General features: G+C 43.7%; 1 protein-coding gene across 3 annotated transcripts in view; it reads right to left on the reverse strand.

The window, feature by feature from the left end:
• The window catches only part of Srgap3 (SLIT-ROBO Rho GTPase activating protein 3), a 173,089-nt gene extending 149,067 nt beyond the window's left edge, over positions 1-24,022 (reverse strand). For all 3 annotated transcript variants that reach the window (XR_007212395.1, XM_048356205.1, XM_048356207.1), the window contains exon 1: positions 23,540-24,022. Coding sequence is in view for 2 of the 3 variants with exons in the window: in XM_048356205.1 (XP_048212162.1) it covers positions 23,540-23,606 (67 nt within the window). In the remaining variant the exon portion in view is untranslated. The remainder of the gene's footprint in view (positions 1-23,539) is intronic.
• Positions 24,023-24,823: the final 801 nt, after the last annotated feature.

Raw genomic sequence — 24,823 nt, forward strand, 5'->3', positions numbered from 1 at the left:
TAGGGAGAAACCCACACAGCCAACACAGGTGTCCCTGGGCAGTATCACTGCTGCTCCTGTGCCCATTGTCAATGTCGCAGGAAGAGACTATTCCCTCCACGGAACTTCTGACTCACCGTGCCCACAAGAAAGGCTAGCTAGAAGTGAAAAGCAAAGTCTTGGGGAAACCTTCTTACAATCAGTGAACACATGCTGTTTAACTATAGGAATGTGCAGACCCAGAACTCTGCATCATCCAGGAGAATATGCAATCTGTCCCTACCCACATTCTTACATCCATACATCTCTCTGGAGGAGGGACCTCATGGGCAGGAGAGCGGAGAATATTGTCCTTTGCAGCAGAACACCAGCCTCTTCGTGGGAAAGTGCTTACATGAGATGACATACTCCAAGGATGGTTTTTCTCTTTGTACTTTCTGACTAGTACACTAGTCCTTAACTAGTCTTACTGCTTTCCCTGCCTACCAATAATCTATGTCTATACTCTAGGAGGAGAAATTACTCCAAAGCAAAGACTGACCGTGCTGCCTCCCTGCTTAAAATCTCCATCCCGGTATCAAATAAGTTTGGTGTGGCAGGGAAGGGTCTACATTTAAGCTCCAGATTTTCCACTCACCAACTGGGGCATCTTGGGAAAATCTCTTCCCTTCTTGGCTCTCATAAAGGCTTTGGAGAAGGTGGTCCTTTTCACTGCTATGGCTCCAGGAGTTGAAGGCAAAATGGCTTAGATTTCCATGAGACCAAAGGAAAATAATTACCTTTCTTTGTTTACATTGGAAAAGATGCAATCTACAAGGGAGGCTGGAGTTCAAAGGGCCAGTCTGCTGAGATATTTCCTTCTCTTTTCATTCTCTGATGGCTTAAAATAATGTCATCTTTTGAAAATGCAATATAGGCACAAAGAATAGTATGCAAAACACATAGTGTTAAAAACAAAGGGAAGTTCCCTTCCCAACTGCTCAGCTCTCCTTTCTCCCAATGGTACTTCAGTTTATCCCTTCAGAGATATTAGACTCTGTTTACTTTGAACTAGGAATGAGAAGATGGTTTAAAATATGCCTTGGTTTTTGTGCCTTTAACTTTCTGGTCTGAAGAAAGAGAAATCCGATCTGCCTGTAGCATGTGGTTAGTGTCCTACAATGAATTTTCCTTATTAGTCATAGTTTCTTTTTGCAACTCTGGAATGGAGAGATAGACTTTTTCATCTTTCTTCATATACTTTCCCCTCCTGTCCCAAGTTCTCTGGCCTTCATTTGATCAAGGGATTCCATAGCACACCTGGAAACTGAGATACAACATTTGGATGCCTTGTAACTTCTCCCATTGTGGATTTCAGAGGGGCTCTTTTTCTTAAAATAATTGTCTATTTTAATGATTTTTAAAATGTTTTTTAAAAGCTTATGTTTTGGAGGGAGGGGGGGGAAATGAGGGAGGAGGTAACAAACAGTACAAGAAATGTATCCAATGCCTAATGTATGAAACTGTAATCTCTCTGTACATCAGTTTGACAATAAAAAAGGGAAAAGAAATAAAATAAAATATTCAATGACATATGTATATGAAACGTGAAAAAAAAATAAAAGCCTATGTTTTCTATTGTCTTGGGGCTTAACCAATCCTGCAAATAACTGAGGTATGTTTGAAGTTTTCACAATGCTGAGAGAGGGGGCCAGGGTGTAAAACATCTGTGATATTAGGACAGTCCCAGAATGGAAAACTACCTTGCCCCAAATGTTCCTTGGAATGCTCTCAGCCTCAATCTCTTCATTGGTTCTCAAAATTTCTCATAACTTATTCCTATACCACACACTGGCAAAGCTGAACTCCGAGTAATGTCCTCACACACATTTGCTCAGTGTCATGTTTATAAGCAGCATTTGTAGACTTTTGTCACTACATAGTGACAAACAATAAGTTCTTACAACAATCCTAGGCAAAGAATGAATCCTGATTTAATGGGTCAGGAAACTAAGGCTTTGAGTGACTAAATCACTTGCCTGACCCATGACTAAAAACCAACAAGGCTGGAAATTTAACTTACAACAGCCCAAACATAAAAGCAGTATAAGCATTTACTGGCAAGTAAATGCCTGTGCAAAAGGTGTTCTACAATATAGTGGAATAATACTAAGCCTTAAGAAGAAATTCTGACACCAGCTACTATGTGGATGAATCCTTAAGCAATATGACAAGTGAGATAACCCATTCACAAATACTTTACGACTCCACTTCTGTGATCTATCCAGAGTAATCTAATTCACAGAGATAGAAAGCACAGTCAGGGTGGCTGGAGGAGGGGGAGGGGGAGAGCTAGTGTTTAGTGAGTACAGGAAAACAGTTGCGGAAGGGGATGTGGTGGTGGTTGCACAGTATTTGAGATATACTTAATGCTGGACTGGACTGAACAAAGTGGACAAGATGGTAAATTTTATGCTATGTGTATTTTACCACTGTAAACACTTTGTCAAGACTGGAGCTAGTTAACCAAGTCTTCTGCATCTAAAACCATGCTCTTTAAATTATACCCAGAGCTAGGGCCCGATGGAAACATCCAGGAAACATACCTTTTAAATAAATTGAGCTGTAAGAAAGTTAAACTACTAATAAAATTAGTCATCCGTAGTCCACTGCTGTGCCCCAGAGCCCTCATTTCTTTGAGGGGATATTGCTCTATTGCTCTTGTTTTTTGTATGTTGCTCCAGGTTGGGAGGTGGGGGCATTTCAAGAATGGACAATAGTCCGGGAATCTTTAGGGACAACCCCTTCACTGTGGAAGAAGGGGATCTATGGAGGTTGATTCTCGTTGTGATGGGGCCACAGGTCCCCCCACAGACCTCAGACTTGCCAAAGCCAAACCACGAGAGTGACAGAGGCCCAGCAGGGACAGCAGGAGAGAACTGCAATGGTACAAAGGAGGCAGTAAGTACTTCCCAGTCTGAGCTGAACTACTTCCTCCCACAGTGAGTCATGCCTGAGTCGTTACCTCACGAAAAGCAGGGAGGGTGGTGGGTACTTGGCAGAGTAGACACAGGAAGGCATCTTGCCTCATTACATCTGTCTCTGCTGCCCCCCTTACCTTAATGAGAGGAGCTCCAGCATGCCAGCCGTGCAGATATAGGGTAAGCACTAACAGGTGTTCATTAGAGCAGTGTTAGTTTCTTGTCCTCCATAATAATTCAGAGGACTTTATAGTGCTTGGCTTTGGCCACCAGGTTTTAAGAAGGACATTATCATTTACAAGGTTTTTTGGTAGACTTCAGTCTCCAAAAATGGGTCCCCTTCTATACTGGAAGATTTCTGAGAAAACCTTATGATACGAGAGACCTCAGCCCACCAGCCAGTGTGGGTTATATCGACCCTAGAAATGAGATAGGAGTAAGCAGGGCACTGATGGTTGCCTTTTACATGTCGATAAGTTCAAGTATGAGAAAGAAGGGAAGGGAAAGGAAGGGAAGGGAAGGGGAAGAGGGAGGGGGGAGGAAAAGGGGAAGGGGAAGGGGAAGGGAAGGAGAAGGAGGGAGAAGCAAACAAACACAGAGAAGAGGTGAGGAAATAAAAGCCATGGGAAAGCAAGATAGAACCTAAGCCAGAGATACTTAGCAGAGAAAGCCAGTAATTGCCCCCGGGCAGTGTCCTGAGTAAACAGCAGGTAAGTACTCTTTCTTATACATCTTGGATACAGGCTCAAAATCCTTCTCAGCACAGTACTGATAAACACTTCCCATCCAGCACAAGAGACAGAAACCATCCCATTCCTGACTTAGGAGGACATGAAGCTTCAACAATGCAAACATCACCATGAGTCAGCTAGCTTTCACATTCTGAGTTGCACCAATGGACAGAGCCACCTTGCAGTTCTATTCAAGGAATCTCCTCCTAGGAAACCTTTCCCACTAGGGACAGTGTGGTTTCTGAGATGGCCAGCCCCTTGCTAGTGGAAGTTCTGATCAGAAGCTGCATGGCTATTCATAACCAGCACAAGGAGGGCACCAGGGCAAATACTGAGTCGAAGAATGGCTGGAGCTTCAGCTATAACTCAGACACATAGACTGTGTGGCAGGCACACAGATTATAATGGCGAATATGAGTGCCTCCACTTACAGAGGATGGATATGGAATAGCTTCACAGCTAGGAAGAACAGGATCAAGAATTCCTATCCGATCTGCCATCTCCAAGGCCTGTCCCTGTTCCACCCACCTGTAATTGAAGCTGCAGCCATCAAAGGCAACTGCCTCTGGAGCCAGCCATCCACAGCAGCATCTATACTGCCTGCTCCGCTTGCTCCTCCCTAAAGACGCTGCCCCGATTGTTAGACAACAACCCACCAGCTGCTGCCCTAAAAGTGCTCAGAGGCAGGGCTCCCCTCCCTCGCTGCAGGACAGCAGGCATCTTGTTTGATCACTGCATCCACAAACAAGAGCTCTCTCCACAAAGGGCACAGATGGAATCCTTGACATTGGGCTTAGTGTCTCTGTCCTAAAATCCCAGTCCCTGTCCTTTCGGCTCCAGGCATTGAAAGCATCTGTTCCAATGCAAGCACCACTCACTACATCGGGTTGGCATCTCAAGCTATGTCAACACAGACCCCCGCCCCCCTCCAGACGATCAGCTAATGGTAGGCTGCAAGGTCCTTAGCAACAGGAGAAAGAAGACAGCCTGAAGAAGGCACAGTGACTCCATTCTCCTTGCCAGTCGTGTTGCTGATGCACCACAGGCCCCTGCTGATGCCTGGGGTTCCTGGCTTGCTCCTTTGCTCCCACTGTCAGGTTCCACCTTGGACCACCCTATGGGCAATGCGATCTGCTTAGTCCCCAGTGCCCAAGTCTCATCCCTCAATTCCCCAGCTCCACAGCCAGACCACATATCTATCAGCATGAACTTCCTCTTACAGCATTAAGCTGGGGGCCCTTTTCTGAGTGTGCTCTCCTTTTTCCAGGGTAGCAGTTTTGGCTTCCAGTCCTCTCCTGACAGTTAATGGGCTGCTGTGGGTTGGGTCTCCAGTAAAATAGTCTACTTTCCACACCTTCCTGCAGTTTGCTTCCTGCTCTTGTCAAGGAACCTTCCACTTTAATGCCCCCACCAAGACGCCATTCACTTGTATAATCAGTGTCTTACCCATGCTGATCTCCTTGGGAAAAACTCTATTCTGAATTCAACCTCAAGGAAGGCATATTTGCCCAATAAAGCCCTTCCTTATGTATCTGAAGAAAATAAATTTATGTTGAAAAGATGCCTGTACTCCCATGTTCACTACATAATAGTCACAGTAGTCAAAACAAGGAATCAACCCAAGGGTCCAAAGGAGCAGCAAATAATGAAAAACAGATACAAGCCATAGTCATGGGCCTGGTGGCATAGCCATGACAACCATTAGCACTCGTATCCCTGGGCAAAGCATTCAACCTCTGCTACATGGCCACTGACCTGGGGGGCCTAGAGCGCTGTCCTTGTCTAGGAAATATACCATAGGAGGCTGACTCCAGAGCAAAGAGTGGACAACTACAGCTTGTGGCTCAAATCTGGTCCACACTTTTATTTAATTTGTTTGCGGTTTGTGTTTGTGGATTGATTTCATTTCTTTGTTTGTTTGTTGTTTGGGAGGGAGCACTGTGATTTCCACTCATACTCTTGGACACCCCAAGTAACTATACCATCAGTAAGCCAATTAACCACTATAAGTCCAGAAGTGGAGCTGTGGAGCAAGTGGCAGAGTTCTAGCCTCAAGAAAAAAAAAAATAAGAAAGCTAAGGGACAGTACCTAGGCCCTAAGTTCAAGCCCCAGTACTGGTACAGCGCGCGCGCACACACACACACACACACACAGACACACACACACACACACACACACACACACACACAGGGACTGGAATAACTCGAGTGGTAGAGCACCAACCTCGCAAGTATAAGGCCCTGATTTCAAACCTTAGTAGGGCCACAAACAAACAAGACAAAACACGTGGAACCAGAAGTCACAAACAAGTTGAGAGGCCATGTGGGGCTCCCATGAATAACAGCCAGGGAAAGGCTCAAGTCCTGTTGAAGAAGAGCAGTCACATGAAACTCACCATTAGCCAAGACTACCAGGCAGGAATTAGCTGATCCAGTGCTTCTAGACCTTCTGATTTTCTTTTTTTCTTTTTTCTTTTTTTTTTTTGCAAAGGTGCTGGAAGCCCATATTTTACGTGAAATCTCATTTTTACATGTTGGCATCAAGTTCACATTTTTAAAGGACACAGTACAGTCCAAAGAAAACATATGAGGCCTGGATTTGGCCTGTACCACCAGTCTGCAAACTCTGCATAAAAGTCTAGCTTTAAAAACTTTACAGTAATGTGCAAAACAGATGCATCTCTGAGTAGTAGAATGGGGGAGGGAGAGGGGTCTGAGGTAGGCTGGGGACTAAGATAGGATCACTGACCTGTTTCCCAAATTGCTTGGTAAGAACTGAAAGTTGACATTCCCATTTTGGAGGGGGGGAAATGGATATGTCAATGGGCCTCTCCAGTCAGTCTCGTCCTCTATCAGAAAGCAAGGCTTTTCCCTTTAGCTACAGAAAGTATTTTCTTCTCCTAGGAAAGTGAACTCCTCAGGGTCAGCAACAACCTTCTGCATGACCTAGAACAAATCTGCTTCTGAAGCCTCACTTCCTACTCTGACCTGAAACAAATCTCCCTCTGAAGCCTAACTTCCTACTCTGACTGTGTTTGGCAGGGGCAACTCACCAAGCCTAGAACACCTGCCCTTAGTAAGATCCAGGCTTCCTGAGGATGCCTGGCTGTCCTTCAGGAGCCTCTCATTGTTAGGTCTTCCAGACACTACACTTGTATTCCAGTGCACCTCCATGTTGCAAGAGGTGGCCATTCATTCCTAGGGACCAATCCTTGGTAGTCTCAACGGCAGAATCTCATTCAACAAGAGTAGTTGCTATTGCAGGTATGAGCCGTGCCTCCACTTCTGGCTTTGTTGTAGGTTAATTCAAGATGACAGTCTCTAACTTCAGTTCAGCTAGCTCCAAATCAATGTTCTTAGATCTCAGCTTCCTGAATAGCTAAGATTAGAGGTGTGAGCCACCAAAACCTAGCTCCTAAATGCATTTTCAACTTATGATTAATTTACCGTGAGGCTCCAAGCTTGCCCTTCTTGGTTTCCTGCCATTCTCAGCCTAGATGAAAGTGCTTACATTCCCACTCAAATATTCAACTAAAACATGGAACAGGACACAACCAGGTAGATCACAAGAGACTTCACCTAGGCTCACAGTAGTTTATGCAAGAATTGGCATTTATTCATAAACAATTACGACGCTGTACAATGGTGCTATCTGGCTGCTCTGTGCTTAGAAACTGGTGCGGGAAAAGGAATGTGAAAGTTCCTTTGAAAACTCAGCCTGAATATCAAAACTGAGATTGGTCCCCTATTTGCTAACTCCGGGTGTCAGGGCTCCAGTCTTCCCGTGTCCATTCAGATGATAATTATCAGGGCCTCTGAGGTACCAGAGCAACCCCCCTACCTTGAACTTCTCAGATAATCCTTTCAATTTTGTCAAGCAACTGGAATTTTTATCACTTCTAGGGGAAATGAGGACTTTGTGACTACTGCCAAAGTCTGGGGTAGAGGCCAAAGAGGGCCTTTGTGTAAGGAACCCAGAGAAGGCTGCTCCAGAACTCTGACAAACAATAAGTGAAACTGGTGAACCAAGGTACTCCCATTTCGTTGGGATATTTTCTCCAGGAGTGTCAGGATTTGCCTTTTCACAATCTTTTCATTCATCTTGCCCCCCCACCCCCGTTGGAAACAGCTGTCATAGAGTTGATAGCAATGAGACGGGAGTGGCACAGCTCTGTCCCTTTAGAAAACTGGGCAGTTAAAATTTCTTTAATGAGGTTCTTTATTTTCTTCTAGCAGTATCATTTCTGTGGTAGACTTAGGTCAGGGGTGTGTGTGTGTGTGTGTGTGTGTGTGTGTGTGTGTGTGTGTGTGTGTGTGTTTTAATTCCCTTAAGTAGAAGTGAAGTATAATGTTTTCTACAAGACTATCTTAATATTTTCATAAGCTTGCACCAAACGGTGTGTATTTTTCTGTCCTTGATAGCTATTCCAGAACAGTCTTTGAATGCCTCTTGTGTGGCAGGCACTAAGCACAAGAATTTAGGAGTGAGTAAAAAACAAGGCCCCTGCACTCAATGAGCTCACAGGGAGACAGACACATAAACAAGCCCACTAAGAGCACCATGTCCAGAGGAGGAGCCAGAAAAAAAATAGAAATAATGAGCATTTCTGCAGCATAGTGAAGTTTGCTTACACATCACCTCAGCTGACTCTCCAGTTAAGACATGAAGATGGAAAATGGAGATGTGACTTGTTCAAAAGAGATAACAGATAGGGTCAAATCCATTTTAGTGGTCTGAATCCCACTCAGCCACATCACCATGACGCTTCCGGACTTAAATCTAATACATTGAAATGGTGGGCTTGGCTTTTCCACTCTTATATCTATTAGAACTTTGCAACAGTATAGAAAAACATTTTCCTTACTACATGAGGGACTGACACAGGAAAGTATTACAATTCGCTTCAACAGTCATTCTTACAGTTATTCTTATAATAAATAATGAATGCCACAATAAGTTAAGCATGACTTAAATAACTCTTGGTGGTATCTCTTTCCCTTTAGAGTGGGCAAGCTTGTACAAAAAATTTTGCCAATAAATTCCATACTTTGGACTGAGTGATATAGCTCAGAGCTGCAGCTCATGCTTAGCATTTATGAGGTTCTTGGAATTTATTCTCAGTATAAATTAATTCATCAATTCCTTACTTAGAGAAATTGGGGGGGGTGCTTTTTTTGTGCCAGTCCTGGTACTTAAATTCAGGGACTGGGCACTGTCCCTGAGCTATTTTGCTCAAGGATAGTGCTCTACCACTTGAGCCACAACTCCACTTCTAAATTTTTGGTGGTTAATTGGAGATCATAGTCTCATGGACTTTGTTGTCCAGGCTGGTTTTCAGCTGAGATCCTCAGATCCCAGCCTCCTAAGTAACTAGGATTACAGGCATGAACCACTGACTCTGGGTGGAATTTTCAATTTAAAAAGTATACACAATCTTTATAGTCATCATTTTCGACTCACTTTTTTCAGACATCAATTAAAATTGGCGATTATAGGGATTAAAGCATCTTCTTTCCACTGTTATCTGTCACTAACATCTTATCCTTCTCTCCCTAGTTCCTATGTCTAGTCACCAGGGTAAATATCATTACTGATTATTACGAAACATAGGACTGTTTTTACATCCACCCAAATATATATACACACTCTTTCATTTACCAAATAGTTAACACACACACTTAACAAGGTCTTCCCCCCTCAGTCAGAAAGAATCTACTCCATTAATAAATACTCTTCTATTTTCAAAAACAAAAAATATACAGAGCTGTGAGTGTAGTAGAGGACTTGGTTATTAGCATGTACAAGGCCCTAGGTTCCATCCCAAGCACCAAAACCCCAGAAGGCAAAGTCAGGTTGAAGAGTTTACAGTTGGGGGGGGCCAATAATATATAAAACCTAGCACACTTATAAAACTCACATACCCATGATCCAACACCAGCAATTCTGGATGAGATCCCAGAACCTCAACTGCTTATAAGTTCCTCCCAGGTGATTCTATATAGGTGGTCTAGGAACCATTCTGAAAGGGGCAAAGCAAGCATCATACCTATCTGCCACATACTAAAACTTTCTTTTGCCAGCAACCTATGTTGTCATCTCCATTACTGTCAATGTTGTGAGTTCTGCCCCATCTTACTTTCCTTTCCAAAGGCGCACTTACAAATGGCTCCATCTGTACATTCAGATTCACTGTCCAAAATGCTGAATGCTAGTTCCTCAATGGCTGGTTTTGTTAACATCTTTGCTGTTTAATAAATGTCACTGTGTGCCAAAGACTGGGCCAGAAATTCTGATGTATCTTATTTTAATTAACTTACATACATACTCACTGTGAGGTGTCATTATCCCACTTTTCCAAGTGAGGGAAACAGTGCTCAGAAAACCTAAATGACTTACCAACCAAGGCCATTCAGCTCATTGGCAGTGAACAATGATTCAAAGCCAGGTCAGTGAGGTTCTGTCCAGAGCATGACCTCTGAATCATTGTTGACTCCTCCCACCTTCCATTTCCTTGGCTCATCTATTGCTGAGCTTAATTCTGTCCAACCAAGGTGGTTTTTTTATCCTTTTCAGTTAATCCAAGGCTTTCACCTTTAAAGTACTTACCCTGTGATTTTATTTACCATCCTAAGTAAAACTATTTTAAAATCCTTTTTTTCTGGGATAGTTTTTATCTTTTCTGCCTGGAGTTGTGTTTCCCTTTTAGAAGCACTTAGATTCTTGACCCTTTAAATATTTTGATGACTTCTGACCCTCTTTTAAATGGAAAGATGTTTCTGTCTGGATCCTAAAGAGCGCTGGAAATACTGTTAGAGAGATAAGCTTAGCCAGTACGATTCAGCTTTACGGATCAATATCAGAAAATCACCCACAGCATTTTCAACCATTTAGATCCATTTGCTATAGGTTCTTCCCTGTATTCTATACCACCCCTTATATAAAAGTCAACACTTCAGTAATTACAGGTTACAAGGTGTCCTCCCCACAGAATTTTAAACCTAAGAGGGCAGGAAACACAGCAAGAGCTCAATAAATACTTATTAAACTAAATCTAAGTGAAGTGGGCCTCCACGGTCTCAGTATTTCTGTTTTGCTATTCCCAATAACATAACTGTTTCCGGCAGAGAGCAAGCAGGCCTATATCATTTTTGTTTTTGTTTTTGTTTTTTTGGCCAGTCCTGGGGCTTGGACTCAAGGCCTGAGCACTGTCCCTGGCTTCTTTTTGCTCAAGGCTAGCACTCTGCCACTTGAGCCACAGCGCCACTTCTGGCCATTTTCTGTATATGTGGTGCTGGGGAATCGAACCCAGGGCCTCATGTATATGAGGCAGGCACTCTTGCCACTAGGCCATATCCCCAGCCCCCCTATATCATTTTTGAGCAGTGTCTTGATGGTACTATTATGCCAATTATGAAATACAGCAACACAATGATGCTCAGAATGGAGCCTAAACTAGTAGGACCAAGTTAGGACAAAGTTCCAAATTAGATGAAAGGTGAGGGACATATACATTCAAAAGACTCAGGTAACCAAAAGATCAGGAATCTAGATGGCCAGGACAAAAAATAAAAATCACACAGTGGCATTTATTAAACAGTGAAGATGTTAGCAAAACCAGCAATTGAGGCACCAACAATCAGCACTACTTATGAGTGCCTGAGGCCAGGGAGTAACTATGAGGCCAGGGAGTAACTATTGGTCTGTCTCGGTTTCCCTCAAGGTGATATATCTTTGGGAAATCCAAAATAACCTGTCTGGAGAGTCCAGTGATAAAAGTAAAGACATTGGATTGGCCAACTCTACTCAAGAGTATCCTGCTGAGACAACAGAGAATAGGCATGTTGTCCAGCCAGCTGGCATTCTTCAATACAAATTAAGTCACAGAAATAACACTCACTCTTTTTCATCTCTGAAGGTGGTGAAGATACCATATAGATATTTCATTTAGTAAAAGTTCTCTCTCTCCCTTTCTATCTCCTTCTCCTCTCTCCCCCATCCATCTATCCATCCATCCATTTTAGGACAAGATAAGTTATAGAAGACGTCCCTAAGGAACTATTTTATCTGCCGAAGCCAAATTCTCAGTGAGAACTCCCTCCTCTACAAGAATCTAGGTCTTCCTGTTTGAAAAAATGGTTGAAAAACTTACCAATCTGAACAGTAAGTTGAAAATACTCTCACCAGCGTTCAGAAGCAAAAGGATAGCCGGTTACCATCTTTGAGAGCAGACAAGCAATCAGACATCCAAAAGTATCAAGGGAAGAAAATGGTAAGAGCAATTGCCTACTCGGAATAAATTCTTTACCTTGGATAAAACTCTCCTTTTCAAATTTCCTGCCAATGGGGCTGGGGATATGGCCTAGTGGCAAGAGTGCTTGCCACATATACATGAAGCCCTGGGTTCAATTCCCCAGCACCACATATACAGAAAACGGCCAGAAGTGGCACTGTGGCTCAAGTGGCAGAGTGCTAGCCTTGAGCAAAAAGAAGCCAGGGACACAGTGCTCAGGCCCCAAGTCCAAGGCCTAGGACTGGCAAAAAAAAAAAGAAAGAAAAAAAATTCCTGCCAAAGGAATTACTGCCTGGGGACTGAGGGAAGTGAGACTACAGGGGGCTAGGGAGAGGGAAAATTCAAGCTGAATGTAACTGGGACGGATGAGGGAGTAGGGAAGTTCATGATGAGTGAGCTCAGTTTGATAAAAACTGTATAGAAAGCCTGCCAAGGGTGGGACAGAAGTAGCCAACACAAGCGATCACTGCAACAGAACGTCTCCCAACAAACTAGTGCCCTAAGAGACACAACCCGAATGCTTGTGGGAGCTCACACTTACTGATTCTCTCACTTAGAAACTGTGGTCCGGTTTAAATCCTCAGCATATATGCTTATCATGAACATCATATAGGGCTGGGGATATGGCCTAGTGACAAGAGCGCTTGCCTCGTATACATGAAGCCCTGGGTTTGATTCCCCAGTACCACATATACAGAAAATGGCCAAAAGTGGCGCTGTGACTCAAGTGGCAGAGTGCTAGCCTTGAGCAAAAAGAAGCCAGGGACAGTGCTCAGGCCCTGAGTCCAAGGCCCAGGACTGGCAAAAAAACAAAAACAAAAACATGAACATCATACACCAGCTTTACTTTGATAACTTTGCATTAAGGATCAATAATCTAATTTTTGTTATACACGGATGAAAAGCAGATTTGATATAGATATATAAAGTCTGGAAGGAAATGCAAATAGATGCTTGTAGTCATTATCTCAGCTAGTAGATTCTATATTCTTTCCCTTTCTTTTTGTATTTTTTCTGTATTTTTATCTTTTCAAATAATGAGCATATATTACATCCATAATCATAAAAGAAAGCCTACTGTGGTGGCAAATGCCTGTATTCCAAGCACTCAGGGGGCTGAGACAAAAAGATCATGAGTTTCAGACTAGATTAGACTATACAGTACAACCTTGTCTCGAAAAAACTCTCATATTTATTTAGCTATGTTCCTAGTAGCATCATTCACAATAACTAAAACACAGAAACATCCCCAGCATCCACTGACAGATGAGTGAATAAGCAATGTCCATACCATGGAATAGTAAGTAATCAGTCTTTAAAAAGAAGTACATTTCTGACCCCATCAAAGACATCGTGATTCCATTTACATGGGTACTTAGAGTAGAAAATCATGGAGATGGGAAGTCAAATGGGGATTGCTGGGAGCTAGGAAAAGAAAGAGAATGTGAAGTTATTTAACAGGTAGAGCGTTTTGGGTTTTACAAGATGAAAAGACCAATTCACTCCCTGTACGCCATCCACTGAGTAGCTCTGCATTGACAGAATTGTCCCTTCTCTTGATTCTTCATCTTCCTGAGCTATCTCTCAGTCAAGAAAAGCCTGGATCCATTTCAGGATGCAACCAAAGCTTAATATGTGTTGGTTCTTGTGGGCAATGCTGATTTCAAGGACATCTACACTCATTCACTAAACAAAAACTGTGACTGCTTATTACATACCAACAACTATTCTAGGTGAGGGAAAAAATGAGTGAGATAAACCAAATCCTTGGTTTCATTTGTTTTTAACAGGGTCTTACTATGATATCCAAGATGGGACTGGAACTCTCAATCCTCCTGTCTCAGACTTCTGAGTGCTAAATTGCAGTATGCCTAACCACACCAGCCTTTGAAGTCATGCTCTTGTAAAGCATGAGAGAAGAAACAACACAGAAGGAAAAATATTGTATTGTCAAAAGTACTCTGCAGAGAATTCAAGTCATCTGAACAATAAAGAACTGCTGTCTGACTACTCCGGTAATGGAGGTATCATTCAACTTGAAGGTCAAATATCAAAAAGGAGCCAACCAAGTGGCAATCCAGGGGAAAAACTGCTTCAGGGGGAAAAAAAAAAAAAAAGCTAGCTAAGAGCTAATCCTAGTTACTCAGGAGGCTGAGATCTGAGGATAGCAGTTCCAAGCCAGCCCGGGCAGAAAAGACTACAAGATTCTGATCTCCAATTAATCACAGAAAAAGCCAGAAGTGGTGCTGTGGTTCAAGTGGTAGAGTCTTCGCCTTGAGTAAAAGGAGCTTAGGGACAGCACACAAACCCAGAGTTCAAGCCCCAGAACTGGCAAAAGAAAGAAAGAAGGAAAGGAAGGAAGGTAAGAAGGAAAAGCTAAGTGCTGAGGCCCAAGGTGGGGACAAGCTTGAGGAGTCAAGAAGGTAGAGATGTGTAGAAGTGATAACAGATGACAGTGGATGGGAACGGAGAAGAGACCATCAGACCATAGCTTTGTAAATCCAGTCTAGAGTTTGGACCCTCTTCTCATACCATGAGACATCACAAGAGGGTTTTAAACAGCAGTGTGGCACAATCACATTTAAATAATAAGAATTGTTATTGGCTTCTGTGAAAACAGACCAGAATACAGAAAAAGCAGGAAGACCAGTTACAAGTATAACTCTAGGGGTTATATAGGGACCTTTGGCAATATATGCAGGAAATCTGGGCCCTCACAACTGGGGGTTCAATTAACAAGGTGCTAAGTCCCCAACCCACAATATCAATGTTGGGTCTTCATGAGAAACATAGAGTTTGGAAGTTGTTCTGTTCCCAGCAAGGATACATAGTTGTCATGTCAGCATGGTGAAGATAAAGAAGGAATGAAATCCATCACATACGGAAGTGATGAAGATTTTCTTACACATTTTCTTCTATTCCATGGACACTTTTCAGCCTGGGACAACATTCTGGGTTCACTGCCTTAGGGATAATACAGAGAAAGAGCTAATTCTTGATTCTGAGTTTTCAAAAAACTTGTCCTTAGGAAAAAGAGAAAGAAAGTGGTTTATAGACAACAGCTTTAAAAGCCTGGTGACAAGACAAGGGCACCAGTGATTCACGTCTATAATCCTAGCTACTAAGGATGCTGAGATCTAAGGACAGCCCAGGCAGGAAACCCTATAAGACTCTTGCCTCCAATTAACCACCCAAAAATCTGGAAATGGAGCTATGGCTCAATGCTAGCCAAAAAGCTAAGGTACAGCATCCAGGCCCTCAGTTCAAGCCCCAGGACCAGCACAAAAACTTAAAATTAAATAAAAAGGGTGTGGTGACAAAAGGCAGGATAGTACCTTATTTCCCTAAGTCCTACACATGTCTGTGCACATGCCACACATACAAATAAAGATTTCCTGTGCCAAAGGGGACAATCGGAAAACCAAGGTAGATGTAGATATCAAGAGCCAATGAGGAAAAAAGAAAAGACAAACCTGCCCCTTGCCCCCCACCCATCCCAACAAGCCAAGGGAGAGAAGATGAGGGACACCCCCCCCAAGAAGATTCCAGAATCCAAGAGACAGCATCTGGAAGATGCAAAAAAGTAAGAACATAACAGGGTGGGCAAAGGAGGGGAGAACAACTCCATCCCCTTACTCCCTTCTCTAGCAGCTACAAAGTGAAGAACTCCGTTTCGGGAATCAGACTAATTTTGCTTCCTCTTGGACTTAGCTTGTTCTTACCTTGTTAGGCACCATGGCCTCATCTTTCCTCGGAAGATACTTAGCACCCACCAGAGCAGTTGAGACCAGTAATGTCTGCCGATCGCCCATGGATGGCAGGTACCAGGCCACAGCAGGATAAGCCAAGCTAACAAAAATCACAGAGACCTAGTCCACTGGTAATCTAAGAGCCAGCGCTCTTCTCTGAGCATCAGTTTCAGAAACCCATGAGGAAAATGGACTACAAGACATCTAAAATTTCTGGTGTTGTATTTCCAGGTGGGTGGAGGGGTGAGCCAGCAGGTGAGAGAGATCTAGCAGCTCCCCTACAGAAGTTTGTGGGGGTGCTTCCAGGGACCACTTTCCCCCTGAGGGGACATGAAGAGATCTGACGGACAGAGGTAGCATCAAGCAGGGACTAGGAGAGGACAAAGTAGAGGGGAAGTAGAAGTGTTGGGAAGGGCGGCTGTCAAAGATCAAAACCCTTTCCAGACCAGCCCCAGGTTACACCACCATGTGGCCTTGGCCTGCTTCTTGTGGTCGCACAACAGCAGAAGTCAGGAAGACTGGTTTAATCCTGGCTCTGGATCTGTTTGCTGTGCAATCCAATGCAATTCATTTTATTTCTCTGAACATTAGCTTTTTATCTGCACAATCAGAATAATAATGGCTCACAAAGTTAGATCACAAAATGAGATACCCTATATATGACTGAGACACAGAAGCTAAAGGAAAATGAATTACCTCCCACTGCTAAATAAAGCTATCTAGCCTGAAGCATGGCTTGTAATAGTCACTGGATGAATGAATAAGAGAGGTTTCTGGAAAGAAAAGATCACCCTTAATATACAAATTCCTCTGGTAAGAACTCAAGAAGCAACAAACACAGACCCGTAGATCCACTGATTTCCACAGACTGGGTGGGGCATGGAGTAAAGTGCTCACCAGACCACACCCCACTGGGACATGACCGACACCACACATCAAAGACTGGTGGCTTCAACACATCAGGCTTTACCAACTCAACCCCATAAAGACAAGCATTGGTAACAGAGACAAACAAGGAAATTCAACACCATAGAGAATATTCCTTGGCCCAGTAAAGCTACTCCTTTTAATCGAGCAGGAAGTATGGACGTTATTACAGTCTGAGTATTTGTGACCTCAAGATGCATGTGTGGGAGCCCTCAACCCCTAATGATGGTATTTGGAGGTGAATAGATTTAGGGAGAGCCTGGGGGTGGGGCTTCAGGATGGGATCAGTACCCTTACAAGAGGAAGAGAGAGACATATCTCTCTCTCTGTGAGCATGCCCAGTGAACTCCCAGCAGAAAGGCAGCCATCAGCAGGCCTGGGAATAGGCCTTTACTAGGAACCAAATTTTCTGGCACCTTGATGATGAACTTCTTCAGGTCTAGGATTGAAAGACGTAAATATAAGCCACGCCGTCTGTGGTATTTTGTTATAGCAGCCAAAGTTAACTAAGACAAATGTTACAGAAAATAACTTAGGGGTTGGAGGCATAGCTCAGTTGGCAGAACACAAACCAATGAGCAGAAGTGTCAAGTACCAAGTTTGAGTCCCTGTTTTGAACCAAAACAGAAAAGAAAAAAAGAAAAAGAAAATGGTAGCTATAAACGATAAGATTAGCACTTCTTATTAGTAACTTAAGAGGCTCCTCTTCCAACGAAACACAAGCGTGTCCATATGTAACTCTGCCAAACACAAAACTACCATATGTAACTCTGCCTTCCACAGTTCATGGCCAAAGGCCTGCACATCAAGCTGAAGTGAGCCATAGTAAGAAGCAAGAAGACAGATTCGTTCTGCCTGGCAGAAGGCATCACAGAGGATGAATCATGCAAGTAAGCACCAAAGGATGATCAGGAGTTGGACAGGTAGGGGCTAGAGGCATGAGTACAGAAAGATGTAGCCTTGGAAAAGGGAATAGATGGTTCCGAGAAACTGGTCAGGTCTGGTGTAGATATAAGATCACAGGCCTAGAGGCAAAAACAATCCAAGGAGGAATACTAAAGTTGGCTGAGGCTCTACCACCAGGCTTTTTATAGACTCCAACTTATAGACCAGAAGTTGAGAATTAATGGCCCAACAAATGGAATTGAGCCCATTCAATGTTTGTTTAAGCACCATAGTATTTCTAGAAGTTTGAGCCATCATTTAAAAAAAAATCAGGAGCCTTACAGCAGGTGCCAGTGGCTCACACTATTAATCCTAGCAACTCAGGAGGCTGAGATCTGAGAATTGTGGTTTGAGGCCAGCTTGGGCAGGGAAGTTCATAAGATTCTTATATCTAATTAACCAGTAGAAAGTCAGAAGTAGAGATGGCACTCATGTGGTACAGAACCAGCCTTGACACCAACCCCTAAATTATTTAACATATATATGTGTATATATGCACACATATATATCACTGTATATATACATAACATATGTATACACACATGCATTACTGTATATATTATATATGTTGCATGCATGCACATTATGTGTGTGTGTTTGCATCAGGAGACTTAAGTTTAAGTTTTGAATTCCCTTGAAACAGTGAAACAATTGACCATTCTAGGCTCATATTCCTGCTTCACGATGATAAGCTAGAGCAGAGGCTTCCCGCCAGATAAACTACTCAGCTGACCACAGTGCCTGTTACTACCACTGTTCCCCACTCTAACTGGTTTTCCTGCTTTATTCCTGCCGAAATCCATGGCCACTCTTAGGGAGGTTCTTCAATTACTGTATGTATAAACAATTAAAGATGAAGCTCAAATTGGGTATGGTAGTACTTGCCTGTAATCCCAGACCTCAGGAGATGGAGACTGAAAGATCTAAGTTTGAGGCCAGTCTGAACTACATAGTTATTTCCAAGCCAGCCTGAGCTACATAGTCAGACCCTGTCTCAAAAAAGGGGGGAAAAGGGGCTGGGGATATAGCCTAGTGGCAAGAGTGCCTGCCTCGGATACACGAGGCCCTAGGTTCGATTCCCCAGCACCACATATACAGAAAACGGCCAGAAGCGGCGCTGTGGCTCAAGTGGCAGAGTGCTAGCAGCCTTGAGCGGGAATAAGCCAGGGACAGTGCTCAGGTCCTGAGTCCAAGGCCCAGGACTGGCCAAAAAAAAAAAAAAAAAGGGGGGGGGAAAAGCCAAAAAGCAGAATAGAAAAGAACAAAACAGACTAAGCTCATTTGGGTGCTCAGAATGAGTGTTCTGTTTGGGCCTTTTTTTTTATTTCCTTCTCATATTTGATTACAATATTCCAAAGAAACTCTCAGAAGGCAATGGATATGTCATATAATTTGCATCACCCACAACACTCAGTAGAAAACAAGGTACAAATACATAATTAATGATTGCTAAAAGAATGTATGAACGAAGAATACACACACATACACACACATACACATATATATACCTCTGTAATACTTTAATACCTGCTTTTCTTCCCCCAAACTCTAGACTTTGGCTATTAAAAAAGATGGCCTTAAATGAATGTGAATATAAAGTAAATAATAAGGCACTCCAATCCACCATCACTGCACTTCTATTTCAATTTTCTGTGAAGTTGAAATTGAAATAGGAACTCTGAATAAATACAAAGCAGACCACAGTGTCAGGCAGCAAGATCAATTAGAGCTCAGGACACTGCAAATGCCTGCAAATAAGAGCACCAAACACTATCAGCAATCTTTGAGGGAATTGTGGAGAGCAGGACAGATGCCAAAAATATGGAGAGGTGAGAATACTGTTCTGATTTTCCAAAGGGAAAAGAAGTTAGGCTTTCCAGTTCCAGACTACAGAATGCGATGTCACTCTCAGGCAAGGCTCCCGAACAGATTTGGATAGGAACAGTACAAGCAGCTAAGAGAGGAAGCAACATCCATTTGGAGCCAGCACAGTGTCACCAAGAACAAGTCAGAGTAAATTCATTTCACTTCCTTCTTTCTGATGAGACTCCTAGACTAGCAAATTAGAGGAAATATAGCAGGCAGCATATACATGATATATGCAATATGAAGCTAAAGGACTAATTCAAGTGCTAATTCAACCTGGGGGCTATGTTAACAGAAGTATTACGGACAGTATAAAGATGGAGATACTTGTCTTCTTTCTTTGAGTGCATCTAGAAAATCACATTAGAACTTAGTGCCCAACTTGTAGACAGGTATTGATATTGGTATTGATTTACTAGATATTGATTTATTGGATATTGACAGTAAAAGGTCCTTTTGGCAACACCTTAAAAAAAAATAAAGCTTTCACCCAGATGACCAGTATCTTTTTTGTGTTGTTTTCTCTTTTTTTATGAAATATATAGCTGAACCTATATTCCTAAATGGCAGCAAGCGGTTTAATGCAAGCATGACTGGCCCATCATCATCATCACCCCTTTCTCCTATGGCTCTCAGGAAGTAAGCCAATTGTCAACATGGCCAATTTTACTCATTAATTCTTTCTTCCAGGCACCCAAGACATAGATCTCTGTAACCCAGTATGCAGAAAATCCAAAGAAGCAATGAAGGTGGTGAGTGGCATGGAGTCATCTTATGTAGATGACGTTAATGGCAGGGGCTGTACTCAGAGGCTCCAAAAATTCTATGAGTAGTCATAGGGAAAGGGCATCTGTCTTGTTCTAAGAAGTCCCAAAGGGGAGAAACTATACAGCCAATAAGAAAAGACATATTTAATGCAACCCACAAGCTAGAGCTGTCCAAAGACAGCACGCATGAACATGGGACATTCTGTGTTCTCCATCATTGGAAATATGTAAGTTTATGGTTTATTATGACATTATAGGTATATAATCAAAGTGATCCAAGTATCTCAAGAGAAGTCTAAAAGTGTAAACCATAGAAAAAATACTGTTTAAAAACATTCTCCTTGGGGCTGGGGATATAGCCTAGTGGAAAGAGTGCCTGCCTCGGATACACGAGGCCCTAGGTTCGATTCCCCAGCACCACATATACAGAAAACGGCCAGAAGCGGCGCTGTGGCTCAAGTGGCAGAGTGCTAGCCTTGAGCGGGAAGAAGCCAGGGACAGTGCTCAGGCCCTGAGTCCAAGGTCCAGGACTGGCAAAAAAAAAAAAAAAAATTCTCCTTTGTTAAGTCAATAAACACTTCAGAAAGAGGAGAGAATAAGTCAACATCCTTTTTGAAAATTACAAGTTCCCTCGGCAAAATTCAGAGTGCAAAATCTGTCTAATACGGTGGGTTCTTGTGCACCAAGCCAGTCAAATGATACCATGGAGAACGGTAACTACACCCAGCATTCCTTTTGGTCATTGGTCAAACATTCCTCAGAGGCAAGTGACAAAGGCAATGGAATGAAAATGAGAGGGGAACAATGGAGCATGGAGAAGAACTGGCCAGTCTCCCCCACAAGACTGCCATCTGCTCCTGACATCAATCCATCAAGGGGCAGCTTCTGGCAAACAATGAATCAGGGAGCGCCAGGCCTGGGAGAAGCCCGGCCTTGTGACCTTGGGCAAGTCACTGAGCAGTGCTGAGCCTCTGTTTCCCATCTCTGAAACGGAGCTTATACCAACTCTTCTGGGTGCAGGGCAGGAGTAAACTGTTCAAGTTGAGGAGCCTGGACACATTAATAATGACAATAGGATTAACAAATGCATTTTGTGTGTGTGTGAGGCTGGGACTGGAACCCAGGGCCTCACTCATGCTAGGAAAGTGTTCTACTGAGGAGTTATACCCCAGGCAAACAAATAGAATTATGAAGGGAACAATTTCAGAGGGCTTCCAACAGCACAGCAATATAATTTAGTATCAGTTTTACGAGGCAAGCACTCTTGCCACTAGGCCATATTCCCAGCCCTAGTATCAGTTTTAAAGGAATAAAATTACACTCCTTCAACCAGAGTGCAGAGGAATTCAGAGTCTAGGAGACAGAAGAACATTTGGACAACTTTCCAGAGGAAATTCATTACCTAGTGCTTGGTGATTGGTTGTTAAAATAAAGGTGAAAGGTAAAAAAAAGAATCAGTCAGACAAATCAATGCCTAACGGCTCCTCAAGTAACACTGACCAGCACAGTAGTAGCCATTTTTTAAAAATGAGATAAGCACATTTTCTACAAGACAATGTGCTTAAACCCAAACTGTGCAAAATTCATCATCACCTTCTCTATCATATAATTTTTCACATGGACCTTGATCTTTGAAAAAAATAAAGTAAAAGGAACTGTCAAGTTAGTCTTACAAAACATGAACTCCCTACAAAGTATGTAACACTTTAGTGTTAAATGCCTGTATATTCAAAGATGAAAATGGGCTTTTGTATTGAGCAGAGAGGTAAATTCAAAGCTCTAACCACTAAAGGGCTTGGTCTGAATCCTCCGCCAGGCTGAAGCTTCCTAAGTCATAGTTTTTGACATTGAACTGGAAATTAAGGAGGCGGTGATGTGGGAAGAGGAAAGTCTTTGCTCAGGGGTGGTTAGCATGCTGGGTTTGACCCAAAGTAAAAGAAAAAGGACTTGGAAAGACCGTGGTAAACACAAAGCCCTCCCCTGGTGACCGCCCCCTCCCCTCCAAAGCTGCTGCCGCATCTGAGGCTAGCACAGCAGTGGAGACTGTAGCCACCAGAGTCCACACTCCCAAGGCAGCCTCTGACTTCCTGGAACTCAGAATCTTCAGCCACAGCAGCTCCAGAAGTAGGGGTGGCAACCGCAGGTCTCCCGAGCCCCCCAAATCAACTTGTTCAACAGACCCTATATAAGCTCAAAGACAGGCCTCCACATCCAGTGAAGGTGTGGTTTGCCTTTGCTCTGTCGGGAAGAGACCGCAACACTGCTGACCTGTGTCGCAGCACGGAGAACCATGACCAGGAAGAACGCAGATGCCAAGCACCACGTGCCCAGCTTCTCTTAGGGTGCAGCCTCTTGGAAGATGGAGCACAGTGCACAGAGATCGGGGATTTTCCTTGTCAAAGCGGAGCTTAGAATGCCCGAGGATGGGAGAAGCCCAGATCTGGCCTGGGCTTAGCTATGCAGTTGTGTCCTTTTTTTCCATTACTTGCAGCTAGCGTGGATTTAGGGAGCGGCTTCTGAAAGAAGTGTGCATTTGATGGCACCAAAGCTGCAGCCCTGGGTCATCTCACTCTCCGGGCCAGCTTTCCCTAGAACCCACAAAAGCCAAGCAGTGCCCAACAGTCTAGAGCATTGGCTTTGAACCAACACTAATGACCCTAGACGCTAGTGCACTGAAGGATCAGGCTGCATATTCGAGATAATACATTTTCCGCACCGAGCTCTCTCTTTACGCCTAAATGCTTGCATTAGTCTGGATCAATATGCTTCATAACAGTTAATCCATGGCAACCCAGGCCAGGCGAGAAACACCAACAAAGAAGGGCTGCCTGGGGAGGCTGCTCTCTGAACACATGCATGTGAATTCCTGCCCAGAGAGAGGGAGAGAGGCAAAACCATCACCACCACAACAAAGCCAAAAGGAGGACAGGAGGAGTAGATCATAGGAAGAAAAAAAAAATAGCATCACTATTCAGGGGCTTTTACCATGCTAGGCAGGGGAGAGGCTGTGACTGTCAAAATGGCCTAGAGTGACATGTCACTGCCCAGGATGATGGAGTATCCGCGACACTCCTAAAGTCAGGCGTAAGATCCTCCTCGCACACCTGCAATGCAGAGATTGCTGCCCTTTCCAGAATCCCGACTCCCAGCCCCAGCACTATCTGCAGTGGAAACCAGCCTGGACTTGTGTGGCGGCCACTGTTCCTCCTCACAATAAGATTATTGATGCATAACAACATTTCGCGATGGCAGGGAGGAAAAGAGAGAAGGCAAGAGAAAGGGGGAAAGGAAAGGCAAGGCAAAGTCCCTTGGCAGGTATCTCACCTTTTATTTGGGCTTCATATTCAGCAATGATCTCTTTGTCTTTCTTGAACTTAGTTTGAGATGACATCTTCTGATGTGGCCAAAGGAACTGACAGTTTGCTTGGTTGAATTCTCCTTCCCTTCTGAGTCCTTTCTGGGGCCCCGGTAATCACACCGCGCTGGTCAGTTTCACAGGTTTAGGGGCTGATCTCTTTTACTTGGCTGCAGAGCAGGAGTAAAAATTCTTCTTCAGGGAGGAAAATGTGTGTTTTTTTTTTACTTCCAAGAAAATGGCTCTAGTGGCTTGCACTGGTCAGCTCTTGAAAAGGAAGAATCACCCCAGGAGCACAGTAAACTGCCCTAGATTTCCAAGATTTTTCTTCCAAAAAAAGATTAATAATAATCGCCAGGATCACACACACATACACACACACACACACCACACACACACTCACGCATGCACATGCACACTCATCTAGACACACCGTCGCAACGTGTACACAAACCCACACTTACACACACACGCACGCACACACCCTCACTCATCCACATCCACACCCGCCCTTTCACTCACACACACACACACACACACATCCACGAGAGGCGAGAGGCGAGAGGCGCGGCGCCTCCTGGGTTGTGCAGCCAGCCCCCAGCTTGCTTTGGAAGGCTCTGCTAAGGAGGTGGTCAGGTTGCCAGAGGGCCGGTCATCGCGCATTCTCCCTCTCTTCCTCGGCGCCTCTGGTCTGATGTCCAGTGAGGATCAAAGCCAGGAGATGGAAATCAAGTTTTCCTGGGGCAGCGCTGGAGCGAGCGAGCTCCCGAGAGCCCAGGGCTGGACTGCAGGGCTGGCGGATCTCTCCCCCACTGAGCTCGTCACTAGACTCCGCCTCCCGGATTTTATAACAACTGACACATTGTAGCCTACAGGAGAGCAGAATTCACTGCAAGCAAAAAGGGGAAGAAAAGCTCACAAAAGAGAAGGCTACAGGAGAAAAAAAAAAATAAATCAGGTTGGGAAGGCCTGGGAGGCTCCCACACACTCCAGCTATTGGCAGTTGAGCTAGGGATTTTTTTTTTTCCTAACAAAAACTACACATTCTCCTTTTGTGAAATTTAATTCAATCTCTCAAGTCAACAGCTACATGACAGTTTATCACTCCACCTAAGAATCTACCAGGGAGCCTGATCCATGTCGGGAAGGGCATTAATATTTTTTATGCAATTACTTGGTAGGGAATAAAGCCAGGAGTTTGCAACATTTAGCTTTACAAAAGTCATTGAGGGCAGGGGTGCAGTCCCAAACAG

Source organism: Perognathus longimembris, chromosome 10 (genome assembly GCF_023159225.1).
Source record: "Perognathus longimembris pacificus isolate PPM17 chromosome 10, ASM2315922v1, whole genome shotgun sequence".
Lineage (NCBI taxonomy): Eukaryota > Metazoa > Chordata > Mammalia > Rodentia > Heteromyidae > Perognathus > Perognathus longimembris.